We start from the raw sequence: 18,643 nt of genomic DNA on the forward strand, positions 1-18,643 counted from the left end.
CAGATTTGAGTTTTCATTCACGATGATTCACGACGAGGAAACCTTTGAGATTTGTATGATAATTATGTCTTTTTTCTAATTAATTAATTAAATTAGTTCAATTATAATAATGTGTGATACTAAAATAAAGTTAATTGGAACAATTCAAGGCTTTATTTTAAATTTCTGGACTGTTGATTTAATTTTGTACGCACTTTATTTGCATAATTTTAAATTCTTCTGCAGTTAACGTTTGGAAATGGTCCATTAAAAAGAACGTATACGTATGAAAATCAAACAATTTTAATTTCATGCGCCTTTGCTATCATAATTGAAAAATCGGAATCACCGTGATTTTTAGAAGAAAAATAAAATTAAAATAATTGCTGATTACATTTTATTTTTTATTTTATTTCTTAAGAATTTTTTTGCTAAAAGAGCTACTTACTGTGGGATTTTTCAATTAAAAGTCGTCTTTATTTTTGGAAATAAATATAATTTTTCATCAGTTTTCTTTTTTTTTAAATTTCTGCAACTTTGAAGGAAAGTAAATAAAATTGGAAAAGATATGAAACGATTGAATTTATATTTAAATTAAACAGAGATCAACTTCTTCTTCCTCCATAAAGCCGATATGAATTGACTAAGAATATTGCGGCGGATCCCTCTCGTAATCCCCTGCTGGCTGCAAGTGAAACGGACCGCAAATTGGTCGAACAGTTAATTCACTTTGGGGTCAGTTCTTGGGTGAAGTCGGCGCAGCAGATGCGCCCGCGATTGATCTTTGCGAAGGTGCGAACGTGCCGCAGCAATCAAGCCCTTTTACGAGAGAGTTACATTCGCGCGCGCAGTTGCATGGATCAAGTGGATTTTGAATACTCGAGGGACTGGCTCGTCTCTCTCGTTATTGACTCCAAACAAACATAAAACGGCCGGCCGCAATTTGTATTTGTCGGAGAGCGACGTCGCCGTTTTTTTTTTTATTTATTTATTTCCTCTCCAATTCTGCACGACGACCAGAGACGAGACCGCGATGGATTTTCCTTCTTTCACTTCCAATCGACTCTCGCACAATCCAACCCACGGTCTTGTCGATCAAAGGCCGCCTTGCATTTTCAGTTTGCACTAACGAGAAACGAATAGAAATAAATTCATGAGCATTGGGAAACTTGTAAAATCCATACTACAATTAATATAAAAATAATATTGAATTAAAATGAGATGAAATCTATTTTGACTCTTTTATTGTTGAATTGAAATGTGAGTAAAATTGCTATTTTTTTTTTGTTTTTTGACAAAAGTCAATTTTTAATTCAAATCCTTTTGAAGAAACAAATTAAAATTTGGGCTATCTAAACCATACATACCTTCTAAAAGCACAAGGAACAAGGTTAAAAAATTAAAATTATTTATAAAATCATTAAAATTTTATTAAATAAAACCCGTAACACTCTAAATTATCAATTTAATTGTGAACTACAGAATTTTGGTCATGCCAAAACGATTCGCGTTGGTCTTATTCATCTAAAAATAACCATGTATGAGTGTAAACAAAAATAAAATCATTATCCTATTTAGCACAATTAAATTAAAATTGTTAAGAAATTGCATTTTTTTTTACAATTTGATCCCTGAACACTTTAGAGCCAAAGATCAAGGGATCTCGTTTTGGAATTGGTATATAAATGCAAATGTCCATCAGTTGGACGCACTCTGGCGCAAAACGTAATGCATATGCAGTTGTCGATATTTGCATAAATGTGTGTGTGGCGTTTGACGAGCGGCGCCAGCGACAGACGGACGGATCAGGTGAGGCGCTGTTTTATTTCGTGGCTTTAATGGACTGGGCCTGTGTGAGCGCGAAATGCAACCGGCCGGCTAATTAGAGCATAAAACTGTCTGGCCGCATGAATATTCATCTGTCAGATGGACGCCGCTAATTATACGCGCAAACATTTCCACCCCTAAATGCAGAAAAAGGGAGAAAAAGGGAAAAATACTCGGAGCTGCGCCTCTCACCTGCCGCCCTTGATTAACAAGTGAAAGCGAGGCAGATTGTTTTGCCTGAAACTTTAATCCGCAAACAAGGATGATTATTTAAAAATTTAGCGTCCATCATTGTATTTTTTTTAAATGAATTTATATAGAAAATCATCAATTTTTAATAATTATCAAACAATGAATTTCTTGCTTTGTTGAATTCAACCTAAAAATAATTTAATGTTAGTAAAAGGCGAATTTTTACAAGACATAACTCATAACACAAGTTAAATTAGTATGAAATAAAAAAATTGAATTCGCAATTATGTTTTAAACCTTTACGTTAATCATTAAATTAAAAGACTTTACAAGAACTTTTTGATAATATATTACAAAAAATGAATACAAAGAATAATTATTCAAAAATGAACCACATAGATTTTGAAAATTTGTAAAAAAAAAATATTTGATCTGCTATTAAATTAAAAACATACTTTGCTAATTTTTGTTACATTTTTTTTATCAAAAAATGACTGTGAGTAATTTTGCGCAAGAGCAACTCGCCGCATGCAAACATAAATAAATCTCTTCACTTTCTTTCTTTCCTCTTTGTCACAAGTTTTGCTGTGCTTGAAGGCAAGACAAACAAGCGAATGCAAATAGACGAAAGATCGTTACTGTTGATCTGCCGCGGTCGTTTTTCTTGGGCCAAGAAGGCAAGCAGCCTCGGGCCAGCCGCGCTCGCTCTCCATGAACGTGGGGCCAAATTAATGCTCAAGTCTGGCAGAACAAAAGGCCTCTCGGGCCGCGCGTTATTAAATCTTCATTACGAGACGAGTGGGGGAGGGGGTGGAGAACGACCCCGGCAGGCACATGCAAATAATTAACCCCTAACAGGTGGTCCTTGCTCATTGTGCCCATTTATTGCTTACATTACGCGTCGGACACACAAAACTCACACGCTGCTGGGTGTGACACCGAAATTGCGTGCCAAACACCCCCACACACGCTGTGTTTAATTTGTGCACTCTTGAGCGAGAAAGCGTTGCTTCCGCTCTCTCTCCCTCCCCGGGGATTCAAAGGGTTAATCGCTGCGATTTTATGCGTCAATCAAAAATTTCGCGATGGATTAATTTAAAATTTAATAGCTGAAGCAAAATAAACTGAATTTCTAAAATAGAAAAAAATCGCTAAGTAAAAATTGTTAAAAAATGATTTAAGATGATTAGATCCGATTAGATCATTGTTTGTTCAAAAAGGAAAATAATTAATTAGCAAGATATGGAAATTTGTTTGAAGAAGTTGACACTCGAGGAGATGATCATGGAAATGAAGCGATCGGGCTTTTCCTCGTTGCAGAAAATTGTTTTTATTCAAAAACAAATGGCTCTACCAGTTTCGGTCACGGTCTGCGACCCTATTTGATGAGCAAACGCGCTGCTCACTGACTAATATTAGAATAAAAACAATTTTCTGCAACGAGGAATAGCCCGATCGCTTCATTTCCAAGATATGGAAAGTTTCTGTATTTTGTAATCCGTTAAATAGAGAGGTATTTAATAAGAGAATATCAATAATTAAAATGAATTTGCACCCTTTTTTGGAGCAGCGGAAGAAATGTATGTTTGTAGATTTGTATAAAATTTGCACATATGATAAATACAAATTTTAAAAAAATAACAAATTAAAAAGATTGACGACAAAATAAAAATACAGAGAATGTAATGAAAAATTTTAACTGATTAAAAAAGAAAATTAAATATTAATTAAAATGGTTAAGAATGTTTAAAAAAATGAAAATATTAAAAACCATTAAATTATAATCAACGATAAATACTTTAAAAATTTATGAAATACTTTTGATTGATTTCTATTGGTTTAAAACTATGAATATCATTTTTTGTATGCTAATCGCAAAAGCAACAAAGGCAAAGTTGATGGAGTGTTTACTCTGCTCCTCGCATCGGCACAAATAGACGGCGCGCGGGCATCAATTAGAGGGCGAACGCAAACAGCCGTCGGTGTGTGTCTGCGAGCGTCAATTATAATTTGCGAGTCGGCAAGGCGAGGTCTGATGAGCCATTAAAATGATCATCGACCATGAAGGCCTGTCAGTTCGTTGCCGAAAAGTTTTCTATTATCGGCTTGCGTTCAAGTCGGATCAGCATAATGGAGCACAATAATAATCTGCTGAGAGTAGTGCAATAATTAATTCAGTGCTCTCATTGATTGCGCCAAGAATATGGGATGTATCAAGAGGGCCAACATTCACTTGGCCACAATAAATTTGAACAGGAGCGAGAGATAGAATTTTTTGTGCAAAGCAGTAAATAGGATCATTTTTAATAATATTTTGAAGATTTTTTATTTTAAAGCTTCATTTCCATGATCATTTCCTCGAGTGTCAACTTCTTAATATCTTGTTTATGTAAGAAATAAATTTCATCTCATTATTTCCAGTCAAAGAAACTAACTGTTTTTTAATTAACAATAACAAAAAAAGGATTTTTTTGGATATGAATTATCACATTATTGACTCAAATTTTATGCTATTTTTAGTTGCAAAAAAACTGACATATCCATCTAGAGCTTGTTAATATCATTTATAAGAAATTTAACAATACTCATTCCACTAAATCTACATTCGAAACAAAAATTGTCTGCTGTTTTCTGAAGCGATGCACTCTACTTTTCGCTGCATTAATAAAAGCTGAAAGCACGTGCGAGTCGTACATGTGTTGGTTGCATTTTGCACGGGGGCGTGAATTACCTTTGCAGCAGCGGCAGCAGCAGGGCCGGATTAATGGTCAATTACGCAGGCCGCGCGTAAAATTTTACAGCCGCAAATGCATCTTTGGAAATAAATGAGACTATTTCTCTCTCTCCGCGTTCTCTCTATTTTTCCGCTGGGCTGGGAAAAGATGGTTTTTTCTTCTCCTTTCTCTTTTTGCCACACACGTCCGCCGCAGCTTCACACAAAAAAAGGGAGCGGAGAGAAAGAAAAATGCTCGGGCCGCAGCCAGCCATGCAAAATTGCGACAGGTAAACTTGACGTTTTCCTGATGACAATCATAACCGTCCGTCGCACCCTCGGGATTCGCAGAAACGGAAAACGAGAGATTCGACGCGGCTCGAACGGATAAATGACTCAATTAAACGATACAAAAAGAGTTTCGCACCTTGCACGCTGCACAGAGGCAAGGCCAGGTGTTTCTTCTAAAGTGGGTCTTCTCACGAATGGCTTGCTTAACTCGGTCCTTAAGTGCAAGCAACAGACGTGCGGAGGAGGAGAACGCACTTTTATGCAAATGCACGGCCAGATGTGGAGCACGCTGATAAAACTTTGGGCAAATTATGCACAACTTGTGTTTTTTCTGATATAAATTTGCAGCAATTGTGCCACCAAAGAAGAAACTCTGAGAAAATATCAAAGTTCAAAACACATAGAGAATAATTTTTTTCAAAATCTTTCTAAAAAAAGTAATATTTGATAAAAACGACTTCTTACAAGGTGCTGGAAACATTGGTCGGTGGTGCAAAACTTTGGTTGTAGAACTGGAACTGCCACATTTTTTCTTCTAAACTTGATTCGCAATCGTCAGTTTTCTTCAAAACGCCAAGAATGAGCTTTTATTTTGAATCGCAGCAATGCGAATTTTAACAGTCAAAACGATTCAATTCCAACAATGCAAATTTGCAAACGGATCAAGATTGAAGGTGGAGCCTCTGCTGGATTCATTACATCAGGGCATTGTTTAACTTTTGGCCTGATCATTGTTTTTTGTTTTTCTGTTTGTTTTTTTTTCTTTAGTGAAATGTTAGAATTAAATTAAAAGATCTGTTTTCAAAAAGTTTCCAATTTAATGATTTATTTAGTTTAGAGATTGCAAATTCATCGCAAATAAAAACGACCTGAAATAACTTAAATAATTGTTATTGAAATTTTCACTCTGCTTTTTGTAATTCAAATAAACTTTTATCCTTATAGACATTATTTCGGAAAAAGTCTATGTAATCTATGTGCCTATTTAGTCAATGTATTGACAATATTTATAAGTAAAAACACGAGAATTTTATTAAATTATCAATATTTCCTATATAAAAAAGTCGTATTTTGTTGTTGTTTAACTTCAAGTTAAAAAACTTCAGTTTCTATTCAAAATGCAGCAAAATTTACACTTAAAAAAGGCTTTGTCTGGCCGCCACGACTGAGCCAAAAGGAGCCAAAGGAGGTCTCTGGATTCGGTCGCCAAATGGAATCTTCCTCCGGGTTTGGGTGAAATTCAGTCTGCGGGGCTCCTCGGACACCTGCTTGAACACAATGAACTTTCCAATTATGTTCTTCTCCTCTTCAGTAAAGTAATCGGAGAGCAGCTGAATTTGGTCGACTTCAAGTGTGAACAGGCGGAGGAGAGGAAGGGCCGCGTCCATGATCGATCTTTTTGCAAAAGAATTGGAAATTTATCAAATTTTGAGCGGCTTAAATAATCATACCGATTCACTCCAGAGTTTGCTTCGGCCAATTTGATGCACGCTTTGACGAGAGTGAGTTCTGAGGGGATGTTGAGGGACTCAAGACTGAGAAAGTATTCCAGACTCTCTTTACTGATGTCCAGAAAGCTGGGCTCTTGCAGACACATCTCAGTCTTGGTTGTCAGAATCTTACAAAAATATTAAAAAAAAATTGTATTATCATTAGCAATAGAAGAATTGAAGCCCTTATCTAATTGATTCATTTTAATCTGGGAGGAATAGAATTAAGTTTCAAATTATGTTTAGTCAAATTTAGTCGAATTTTATAGATTGAGATTAATTTGATGGGAAATGAACGTTCGGTGAACCGCTGCTTTGAAAAAGTGCAAAAATTTTCAATTTGTTCACTATTTTGAATTCATTAATAAATATTTCTATAAAAAGATACCTCGTCGCAGGCCGAAGTGAGCATTCTTATTGGCGCGAGTTTGTCCAGGGTGGTCCAAACGCTTCGGACGTCCAAGTGCTGTCGAATGAGCGTCTTGGATGGCTCGCGCAGAGTCTCAATCAGAAGCATGTCGGCCACTTGTGCAAACTCGATGCATTCCTCCAAGTTCTCCAGAGACGATTCGGTCATTTGGAAGGTATGCGCAAATCTATACAAAAGATGAATGTCCTTGCAATAAAATAATTATTAAAAAAAAAAATACTCCATGATCAAGACGAAGATCTTGGGAGAAACGTTCTCCACCTTGATGTAGGCGGCCCCTTTTTCTTGGTAAGGACCGGTCAGCAAGGCTTCAAAAAAAGGGCTGCTGACCGTCAGATCCACTTTTGAGGCGCAAACAACCTTATAAATTTATATTTTATAAAATAAATATTTTTTAGATGAATATATTTTTTTTCACCACTGCGGAATCTTGATCAGGGCCAACCAAGAAAAGGCAATCCGTGTTCTTGCCTTGGGAAATGGCCTCCCACTTTTTCTTGGCCAGTTGCTTCGAAGCCTCGGCAAGTTTTGAAGTGGCTTCACCAGAATTATTTGATGTTTCGATTTCGAAATGGGTCGGACCTGACGATGAAGGAGCAAGTTGTCTGCGCCGATTACAATGTAAGTCAGAAATTAATTAAATTTTTGGTTAAATTGTTTCTCAAATTCTTACGGTAGATTAAAAAATGCCGGTCTTGAAGCTTGGCCAGCGAGGTTGGCGGTTCCTCTGAAGAAAAGTTAAGATTTACAAAAGTACAATAAAACTTCCCGGAGATTGTGTGAAAAGATTTAAAAATTAGACACTCACGATTGTGAGGCAGCATTGGTGCCGCCAAAGTAAAACGGTGGCTGGCATCTGAGGAATAATCACAATGCAAAAGGAATCAATTTTTTCAAAATTTAAAAAGTAAGAATAGTTAAAATGAGAAAATGACTGTGCTTACGTAGAGTGAGTGGTGCCGGAAATTGAGGACGATGTTTGAAAGACGTTCTGTGACATTTCTTTGCGATTCGCACTTGAAAGTTTTCTTCAAAATACCAAGAATGAGTAGTAATTTAAATTCACAACAATGTGGATTTTTGACAGTATCCAACAATGCTGAGTTGCAAACAGATCAAGGTTTGGAATTTTGACCCATTTTTTCACTCTTTGGATATTAGAAAAGCTGGATTGGACAACAGTTTATACGCTCCAAAAAGTTGAATGTAATTTTTTTTTCACAAAAACTCGTAAATTTAACAAATCATTTTTTTTTCTTCAAAATCATTTTTTCATATGTTATGAGTGATTTACTTTTTTCCTAAAATGCTTGCAATTAATAAAATTTTATAAAGATAATAATACGTTAATTTTAACGCATGTTTATGCAAATTTTGCAAATAGTACTTATATATTTTTTAATTTTAATTTAATTTATTTATATACTTATTATTTTAAATTTAATTTTTTTTTACAATTTAAATAACTTTTGCTTAGCTTATAAAGCTTAATTAATTGAGTTGTTAATTACTTTGTTTTTATTTATTTATAAATTACACGGTAGTAGTCATTTTTCAAAAAATGAGTTTTTTTTAATGTTTCCACCTCGAATAAATGAGAATAGAAATTGTCACACAAAAGATGAAATTTGAATTTATTGTTATTTTTCTATCGCTTTTGTTTTTTTATCACATCTCCCACGGGAGAGTTTCTCGTCCTGGTTGTCTCGAATGTCTTGATTTTATTTCTCCCCGCAATCGACCAGAGCACATAATCTTGATTCAGGACCACGCATTGCGGTTCGAAGCTTCCATATTTCGCGTCCGGCGCAAATTGCCATTCTCGTCGGCTGGCACGCGTCGCCCAAACTTTGAGCAGAAATCAAACAAAATCGAGTTTTCACGCAACGAGATTACAAAGTTGCGAGAGAAGTAGCGGCGACGCGCAGGTGCCCATTATATCTTCTGTGTTGTCTGCACACGCTAGCTGCGCTCTTCTCGGCGCTGGGAATTTTTAATTCGCGCGCCGACGTATTTCGTATTTCAGACAGGCCGCGTAAGGTGCGGCACGTAAACGCGAATGTGTATTTCCTTTGAAGTGGCGCCGCAACCCCTTGCGCGCTCACAGACACACAACCAGCAGCTCGTGCGTGAACCACCCCCGTAATTATATGCCGCTAAAAATGGGCACGCAAAATGACAATGCCGCGAAACAACAAAAATATTTGCAAGCTTCAACTAATTTAATTATAATTGTGTAACAAATTCAAAATACTGAATCATAAACATTGAAATAATTCAATATATTTATGTGATAAAGCAGTTTTTTTCTTTCAAAGTTGTCAAATTTTTATTTCATCCGCAAAGCATTCGCAGATTATTTATGTGTAATTTTCTTTTTCTAAAATTCTTGAAGTTTTCATTGGATTTTTCATTGAAATCAATTGTAATCTTTGAATATTTGAATAATTTGAATGATGAATCTTGTTACGAACAGATATTGCCTTGTTGTAGATTCATTTGCAATTAAATTCTATTACAAGAGGTGCCATTCCTAAAAGGGATAGACAATTAAAAAAAGAGATCGCCCAATGGATTTCAATTATATGAATTAAAAATATTAAAATTTAGAAAAAAAATACTGCAGCGAGAAATTAATTTTGAGAACATTTTCTCCAAATTTATGATGAAACTACACAAACTTGTCAATTAATTTCCTAGACGAATTTGATTTAAGTAAAAAATTCTTGACTTGCAAAAAAAAAAATGAAAATGAAAGGGTGATAAAAATCAAATTTGAATTCAAAAGTTGGTTGCTAATGATTCCTTGTTGATCTTTTTTAACAGTAGTGGGCCAAATATAAAAGTGTGTTTCTATTGTAATAACATTTTTTCTGCATTTAAAAATGAAATTGGTGAAACAATTGGGAACTTTCCGAATTCACTTGGCATTGTTGGCGAAAATTTTAAACGCTAATGGAGAATTTCGATCGTCGTGAAAATTGGGCCAAGATGATGGACGACTTGGCTGAGCGCATGGGTCGCCTGACCCTGGAGGAGTCGAGGCCGCAAGTCCACTGGCAAATGGACGAGGAAGTCCAGGCGATGGAGATTGAAGTTGGAAAGTTCCAAGAAAAGGAAGGCCTGCGACCTATAATGAAGGCGAAAAGGGTCGGAAAGTAGCAGCCCTTATTAAATTCAAAATTCTCTTAATTTTTTAACTGAATATTTTATTTATCTTCTTTCCAGAGGGGTTTTGTGAAGACTGATATTGTTACATTTTATTCAGTAAAAAATTGAAATCAGATATTATTAAAATAATCTCCTTTTTTAATTTAATTAAAATTGGCCTCGTTTATTCCGACTAAGTTGGAATAATTCTGCAGCGACAAATTGCTTCGAGTGAAAGATATGCTTGTGAAAAGTGGCTTTCCCACTTCACTCTCAATTGATCTTTGATGTTGAAAATTTGTGAAGGGGTGACTGTGATGAAAAAGCTCTCGAGTCGGAGCAATTAAGAGCGGCACAATAAAATTCCCGGCCGAACAAACGGGCCGGAAAAGTCGGTCCGAATCTGGCGGCGGCGGCCAACGCACGCAGCAATAATCAAAGTTGGATAACTGGAGGCTGTTATGCTGCAGCCGAGCATAGGCCCCTGCAAATGTAACTCTTGCTGAGCAAACATGGGCCGTGTGTATGCGCTGGGCTTTGCTCGGTCAAACACTCATAAAAGCGTCCGTTCGTTCGTTCAGACCCAAACTTGGCAGCCCGGCGATGTAATTACTCGTCGGCCGCCGTAAGCCACCTACTTTTAATAATAATAATATCAAACTGCCTCGCTCGCTCGCTCGCTCGCAACGCCCTTTCTTCCGAAATCCCTTTCTTATTAATATAATGCCAAAGTTGCCCAACTTCTGTAATTATACTTGCGCATAATTAATTTGATCTTCCATTTTTATATTTTATCGATTAAATATGTTAAATATTTCATAGATTTTGTGACAGGAAAGTTTTTTTGCGGGAAGATTATTTTTAATTGATCGAAATTGGATTTTCTGTTATTTATCAGGAATCCATGTTTTTCATTTGCCGTAAGTTCAATAGTACGAAATTTTTTCAGCATTCATATTATTGTAACGCATTGTAACGGTTGGGTAAACGTAAAATTTATTAAGTATAAGCAAATTTTGATAATTTTATTTTTCATGACAAAAATCACAAACTGGTCATTTTTTAGGCTTTAAGTAAATAGATGATAGTAGGCAGAATTTTAAGCGTTTGATGAGCAAAGTATCACCTTTGTAAGTTTTATATGGAGTGAGTCTTACTTAAATTAACCTTCGCCGTTTAGTACGCAATGTTTTGTCCTTTCAGTAATTAGAAATATTTTCTTAATAGAACGATTTTTATCTATAAATTTGCAAGGAAAACTTTATTTTGTTTCAAAATCATAGTCCTTCACATGAATAAAACTATTCATTTTTTGTATTTTTTTTAATAAGTTATTCATTCACCTAAATGCACCTATATTGCATTTTAATTTTTACATTACATTTGACATTATAAATTTTCATCTCATTCTATCTGCTTTTAAATCTACACAATTAAAATTGCAACAAATGAATAAAAGAAAAGCGGTGACAAATTATGATAAAAATTCAGAAATTGTGAGCATATTATTTTGAGTGGTGCGTCGGCTGGCTTCGGAATTTCGAATAAAAATTCAGAAGACGCAATATATTGAATTCGTCGCCTGCAGATTTGAATTTGCTTCTTTTGAAGTGGCGAGAAATTAGAATTGCATGACATCGCTGATCTGCTGGAGGAGCGGCTAGGGAGGCCGGAATAAGAAGCAGGTGCGCGCCAAGATCAATGTTTCCATCCGACGCAGGTTAATTACACGTGGCTTTGTGGCCCGTGCAGATATGCAGCAGCACGCAAATTAAATCCGGCACCAAAGACCCTCGCAAAAAGGCCCATCAATTACGAGCGCGCCTCAACAAACACTTCCGCATTTCCGCTTCACCAGCACAATCCATTTTATTTCCAAATTCTCACTTTTCCCGCAGAGTTTTCTTCTCATTCAAATCGAAACAAAACTTCATATCATAATTGTACAGTTTCAATACATACTACAATATTATTATATTACATAATTTATTTTTATTATTCTACAGTTTAATTAATTGTTATTAAAAATTTTAATAATACCATTTGTCTTAAAATTATCAAAATAAAATTAAAAAATAATGACATCATTGTTGATAAATAAATATAATGTTTAAAAATGTTCTTTAATGAAATATAAAATTCAAGAAAAACATCTAATTATAAAATAAAAGTTTGTTTTTGTTTTGAAATTTGATTATTATCAATTTGATATTTCAAAGAAATAAATTACTTTGAGAACTTTAAAAAATTCCAATTGTAAACATGATCTCGTTGAAAGCAAAACGACTATTGCAGATGAAGGGCGACTGATTTGCAACTTTAGGAATTGAATGCATTGATACATAAAAATAATCATCTTTTCTCTTTGGTGATAATGATTTTTTTTCACCTTATTTTTTTTACACTTTATTTGTGAAGAATATAAATAATAATGATTGGCAAAATTTTGAAGGTTTTTTCTTGTGATAATTGAAGTGGTAAAGAGAAAAAAATTATAAATAAATAATTATTTTTATTTTCTGTCGCATAGTTTCGTTCTGTATTACAATTACTTTCAATTTAATCTAAATTATTTAAGACATTTCAAATTGGATCAAGTCTGATTTTTCCTTAATCATTGCTAATTTTTGTTCTCATTGCAGAATGAAGTGGTTGCGGATATTGATCCCCACGCTTTCGTATAATGCGATGTTATTTACAAAGTTGCGCTGGCCGCACTCGAAAGTGGAATAAAACAAGGCCGCGCATCATAAAAGTTGAGCGAGAGAGGATAAATATTTAAAAGTGCAAAGTTTGCTCGGACGGAAAATGGGCGCTGTTTGACTTTGCAACGAGGGCCATCCAAATTGCGCCGCAAATCGCCTTTCGAATTTTTTGTGTTTAAATTTTTATTTCGAGTCCCGCGAGGCCGATAAATGCAGCGCGCCTGATTTAATTAAACAAAGTCGGCGCCGCGCAGCTTGTTTGGATTGCTCTCGGAGCAAATCTTTGGCGAAACTTTGCGCGAGTTTGCCGAGCGCGAAACCGCAAAAATAATTTCACACACGCCGCCCTCCTGAGGGATTACGCGCCGTTTTCAGAATAAACAAGCTCCGAGAGATTCAATTAGCACCGCCCTTCTTGATCCAATTATTAAACAAAACCAACTGCGCCGCCACTCTTTCGATTTGTAAGGAACAATTCAACAGAAATTTATGTATTCACTGGGTTTTGCGCGTGACCTGTGGCGGTCGACGCTCTGTGCTCTTGACAGGTGTCTCGTTCTGACGAAATTGGATGACGGAGAGTTTGCTGCAAACTGCAAACTCGCCGCCGACAACTTTTGATAAGATTTTCTTTTATTGTTTTTCTTATTGTCCGCGTTCCTGCTTCCGCACAACTTTGACACAAAAGGGTACAAAACAAAGTACAACTTTGGAAATTCAAAGATTGCTAGTAATTTAATTTTGATTGCTATTCATTTTGATGAAATTGATTTCAGTTGCATTTAAAAAGAAAAATCGAAAGTTCGTTGGAAATTTATAATTATTTCAAAAAATTTACAATATTGAATCAAAATATAAGTGATGGGTTCATTCAATATAAAGGACTCCTTATTGACATAGTCAAATCAAGTCTCTACAACAATGTGGTTTGTTAAATTGCCAATAATTGCCAAAAAACGGCTTCTATTGTTCTTAATTAAATAAGATGTGACAAAAAAGTGTTAAAAAATACAATAAAAGATAAGAAATAAAATTACCAGTGAAGGCTATCGTAATAAAATTACCTATGTATTTGATATTTTTAAGCCGTTCTTTTATACAAAAAATCTTCCCATACAAAGATGAGGATTTCATTTTTGGGCGGAAAGTTGCGTGTCGTCAGCAAAGGTGCGGGGGCAAGCGAAATGGAATTCCCTGCCTGTTTATCGTCAGGTCCCTTTAGGTGGCGAACAATTTGGGTGCGCGACTATGTTTGTGGTCATTTCTCGAGACGCTCGACCCGAGGGAGCGGTAGCGGCAAATGACGCGGCGCAACCCTCGCCCCCTCCCCCGCACGACAGTCCGAGAGGGTGAAACAACTTTTTACGAGGCTCCACTCGATTTGGCGTGTTTATGCACCTCGCCCTCCCAGAGAAGAAGACGCGGCGCTTATTTATTTTTAAGATTTGTCAGCGACCGAAACACTAAAATTTACTGCCCTCGCGGTGATGATCCTTGCAAATAAAAAGCACATGGGGCGCACGGACGCTTTCCCTTTTGGTTGTTTTCCAACATGGAAAATAAGACAATTCACTTTTTTATTCATTTTCCCGCAGAAGCGAGTAAATTAATTTAATTTGTTGAAATATAGCATCAGTGAAAAGGATTGCAACAACTCAGGATTGCAAAATCATTATATTTAAAGCTGTTTTAGTATAAACCAAAAGGACCATTTCGGATCATTTTAGCTGCCGGAAAATTGGGGGTCGACATATATTTGAGGCATATTTAGAGAGCTTTTGTAAAAAAAAAAAACTGCATTACTAAAACGTGTAGAGTGATCAATTTGATTATTAAATATTTCTCTTAGCAACCAAATTGGACCGCGAAACTGATTGTCCAGGCAAACCAGTCACTCCGAGCCCCGAAACCCTGAAAACGCTTCCTGCGTCAGGTTGCTGCTGCTGCTGCTCAGGGGTCAGATCTCTTTTTGAAGTGGACACGTAGAGGTCGTCCAGGTTGTCCCCGCCCCACGCAACAGAGGTTGTATACTGCACGGGCAGAGACACCTCGCTGACCACCTGACCCTGGGAAGGGTCCACCCTGAGCACCTTCCACCCACTCCAACAGGCGACCCAGAGCAAGTCTTCGGCGTCGATGGCCATTCCGTCCGGAGTGCAGGACACGTTTTGGGCCCCAAAATCGATCACCGTCCTCCGATTTTCTGCTCTTTCCAATTTAAAAGTTTCAATTAATTTCGTTTTTAAATATTTTAAACTTGCCAATAGCAGCGGTCGTTACGTTGAAGTCGAAAGCGTCCACGCGTCCGGTGCCAGTGTCCACGTAGTACATGGTGGATTTTGCGGAATTCCAAGCCAATCCATTGCTGATGTCCACCGGTGAAACTTTGGCTGAAGGACCATCTTGTTCCAAAAGGTACAGGGCGCCCTGGCCAGGTGTGACTCCTACGCCAGGGTCTTCAGGACCCATTGTTCCTTGATAGAAAATTTTTGTTATAAAATTTCAATAAATTTCTTATTTATTTCGATAATCACCTCTAAAATGATAACACAAGTTCATATTGTGTAATTTTTATTATCTGCAGGTAAATATGAACAAAAAATGAAGTATGCTCAGAAAAATAAAATTAAACGTACTTTGCGATTGAATGAAATTATAGGTGGGGGAAATTAAGCTGGGAAGGCTGACACAATAATCTCCTAATACTTAAATACAAATCTTGGAATTTTATTTCATAATTTTTAATAAAATATTTTGGAACATGATTGGAAAAAATTATGCATATTAAAAATTACTCAAATCTAACAATTTTTTCTTCTTTTAAAACCTTATGTTTTAAGTGCTTTCCTTGATATTTATATTTTTAATTTATTCAATTAAATATTATTTCCTGCGGCAAGGAAAACTATTCAGATATAAAGTTGAAAGTATGTGAAGGGGATTGAATAGGATGTCGATAAAATATTAGTTACTAATTTGAAAGAATTATTAAGGGAAATTAAAAAGAAATAAAAAAATTGGCTTCAAAAATTTAAAATCAGGCTAGAAAACGTCACAAATAAAAAATACCTTATTGAGTGTTTAATTTTTCAAATTTTAAAGTTAAGTGAATATTATTGCGGCTCTGATGGTATGAAATCAAAATGATTTGAAAATTTTGAATATTAACCTGCCCATAGTCGTCCTGCAGGGTCAGCTTTTCCGTCGTTGAAACGATTTCCGGGTTTGCCTTGGTCAGCGAATCCAAAGCTGGCCACCACCTGTCCACTCTCGGTGTCAAACTCGACCAGCTCGAGTCCTCTGGTGACCAAAATTCTGCCCGGGGCGCCTTCCAAGGGCACCGCCAGCGTGACCGCCGCGTCTCCAGGAGGAATTGTCCACTTGGTGACGTTGCCCGAGGTCGTGTCCAGCCGCTGAAGAGAGTTGCTGCTGATGTCGACGTAGAAGAGGAAGGGCGCCTGCCAGTGAGGACCCTCGGCGTGCACCGCCGGCGAGGTCACCGCCTCCACAGTCACCGCGCGACCTCCGAAAATTTTACGGCCGCCTCGACTGCATTTGACAGGTTTAGAATTAATGAAAATTTGGATGGCATGAGCTAAATTTCAGGTGGCCATAAATTTTTAAATAATTAAAAATTTTTATTTTTCATTGGCCCAAAGTTGCCAGAATTAATTGAAGGTTAATTGTTTTTTATATGGATTATCTCATTTGTTTTTGGTCAGAAAAATATTCCTTATATTCAGTGATACATATTTTGCGTTGGAAATTTCAACCTATACTGGTTAAATTTCAAGAAAAACTTCAATTGGTTTAAATTGTGCAAATAACACATTTTGACGGTTTCAGATCTTGTAGTAAAAATTTGTTCCAAGTTTGTAAAATATCACGGTAGTACTTTTTAATATTGGTGAATATTTGTGTGGAGATTGGAGATTATAATTTGCTTAAGGCGAAACTGCTTTCACTACTTCTTGTTAAAAGGCTTGGTTCTGCATTTTTTGATCACGTCAATCAGAAAGTTGATTATTTGATTTAGAGTGGAAATTATTTTAAATCATTTTAGTCATATTTTACTGTTTTAATAAATTAGAATAAAAATTCTCCAGTTCAAAAGTTGAATTTAATTGCAAAATATTACCTTGAGCTCTGATGCAAAGCAAGCTTATTTTCATGATTTTTTTGCGATTCCGAAGAAAAATATTTAATAAAAGTTATATAAGTTGAACGCACCTAATGACCGTGGCGGAGGCGCAGGTGAGCACCACTGCGAGCAACACCAAAACGTTCGCCGTTCTCATCTCTGCGACCAACTAACGGCGAAACTCGCGTCCTGCTCTTTTATATAATCTCAAGGCTCATTCGCTCACTCTCGCTGATAAAAAGTGGACTTGCATCAGTTAACGGTTCCGACTAGCTATGCTTTTTATCGATCGTGCTGTTGTGAAAATCTCGCCTGCCACATTGAAATAACTAGAAACACTTTGGTCTGCGAGAGGAAAATTCGCATCGCAAAATTATCTCCAAGGGTAAACCAGGCCGTCGTTCTGCGGCTAGCCAAATACTCAACAGGTCACGCGGCACGTCCGAACCCTTTCAGCACGTGCTGCGTCGCCAAAAATCACCCCGTTGATATTTCTTAAAGGAACGCTCGGAAAACTCACAGCCTTGATTTATGAAAACCAAGCTGAGTGAATAAAAAAGAAATAATAAATTAAAAATTACATTTAATGGATAAATTTTATGCATTTTAGCAGTGATAAGTTCAATGAACATTAACTATAAACTTAATATGTATTTATCATTTATTTTTAATATCAATTTTTGTGTTCATAAAAATTTTTAATACAATTTACATAATTTCTTAAATTTACTTATTTTTATCTTTATTATTTATATTGATTTCCACGTTATTAAATGCATCTATTGAGTGGGATTAAAAATTTACGGCAGCCGCAGATGAATTTAAAATTCATCCCTCTTTGCTTGGGCACTCTTCACAAAGTGCGGTGTGTTTGAATTTGAATGCGATATGGACGATAGAGCGAGGGTGCGCACGCTGCGGAGGAAATATTAGGGGATGTTATTCATTATACGCGGTCGCCGCATTGTTAACAGGCTCATTACCCAATATCAAAGAATAATGTATCGTGAGAAAAGAGAGAGAGCGGCCTTTTATTCCTACCCCTAATTAATTTCCTCTCAAGAAGAGCTGCCTCTTCTACCCCGGTCGTAGATTAACCCCTTTTTGCACACAAATTGATGGTTTAATAATTACGGCGCCAAGTGGAGCACTGAAAAGAAATTTCGCGAAAATTCATCAAACTGAAAGAGAAGAATTTTAATTCTTACTTGTAAGTTTTCAAATTGATATAATTCCTTTTGTTAATAATTCTTCTATTATTTCACGATTTTAAATTGAAAAAAGCTGTTGAAAGGGAAAGCATTGAAGAGTGGAATCTGTGTCAGTTGTTTTATTCTGAAATTTTTGAAAATATTTTGAGACACTAAAAACTATTCTTTTGTACAATAAAAAAAGATTCTAGACTCTAAATTAAATAAAAAGGAAAAAAAATGAACAATTAAATTATTAGATTAGAAAATTTTATTAAACACAACATGTGTACGACTTAACAGGAGAATAATACATTTTAAGAATAATACAATTAAATTATCGTTTTTATTTTCCTTTTTAGAATTTTCCTATTAAATTTTTTGTTTTAAAGTGAGTTATAATAATTATACTGCGTGATTAATTGGATTGAACAAAAAGTACAAAAATATAATGTGCATTTGAACTCATTTTCTTAAAAAAAAAAAAAAAAAAAAAAAAAACAGCTTTGCCTGCATAAAAAAAGACTAAAGAGAA

General features: G+C 35.8%; 1 protein-coding gene across 1 annotated transcript; it reads right to left on the bottom strand.

Moving 5' to 3' along the window:
• Window positions 1–14,553: 14,553 nt before the first annotated feature.
• LOC132205425 (regucalcin-like) lies at window positions 14,554–17,140 on the bottom strand. The gene is made up of 4 exons (XM_059634469.1): window positions 17,008–17,140; window positions 15,947–16,326; window positions 15,039–15,251; window positions 14,554–14,980 (listed from the first exon to the last, which is right to left on the bottom strand). Exons 1-4 carry the CDS (start codon window positions 17,073–17,075, stop codon window positions 14,610–14,612), a joined length of 1,032 nt encoding a protein of 343 aa, XP_059490452.1. The 5' UTR covers window positions 17,076–17,140; the 3' UTR covers window positions 14,554–14,609.
• Between the last annotated feature and the right edge of the window lie 1,503 nt (window positions 17,141–18,643).

Source organism: Neocloeon triangulifer, unplaced genomic scaffold, assembly GCF_031216515.1.
Source record: "Neocloeon triangulifer isolate White Clay Creek 2 clone unplaced genomic scaffold, ASM3121651v1 ptg000001l, whole genome shotgun sequence".
Classification (NCBI taxonomy): domain Eukaryota; kingdom Metazoa; phylum Arthropoda; class Insecta; order Ephemeroptera; family Baetidae; genus Neocloeon; species Neocloeon triangulifer.

Bases quoted from the DNA above. Each gene is read 5' to 3' on its own strand.
- LOC132205425 (XM_059634469.1), bottom strand. From the start codon at position 17,075: ATGAGAACGGCGAACGTTTTGGTGTTGCTCGCAGTGGTGCTCACCTGC. The intron at 15,252-15,946 runs GTTAATATTCAA...TTTTCTATCAAG, and splicing joins TGCAGGACGACTATGGGCAG to GAACAATGGGTCCTGAAGAC. The intron at 14,981-15,038 runs GCAAGTTTAAAA...TGGAAAGAGCAG, and splicing joins CGTAACGACCGCTGCTATTG to AAAATCGGAGGACGGTGATC.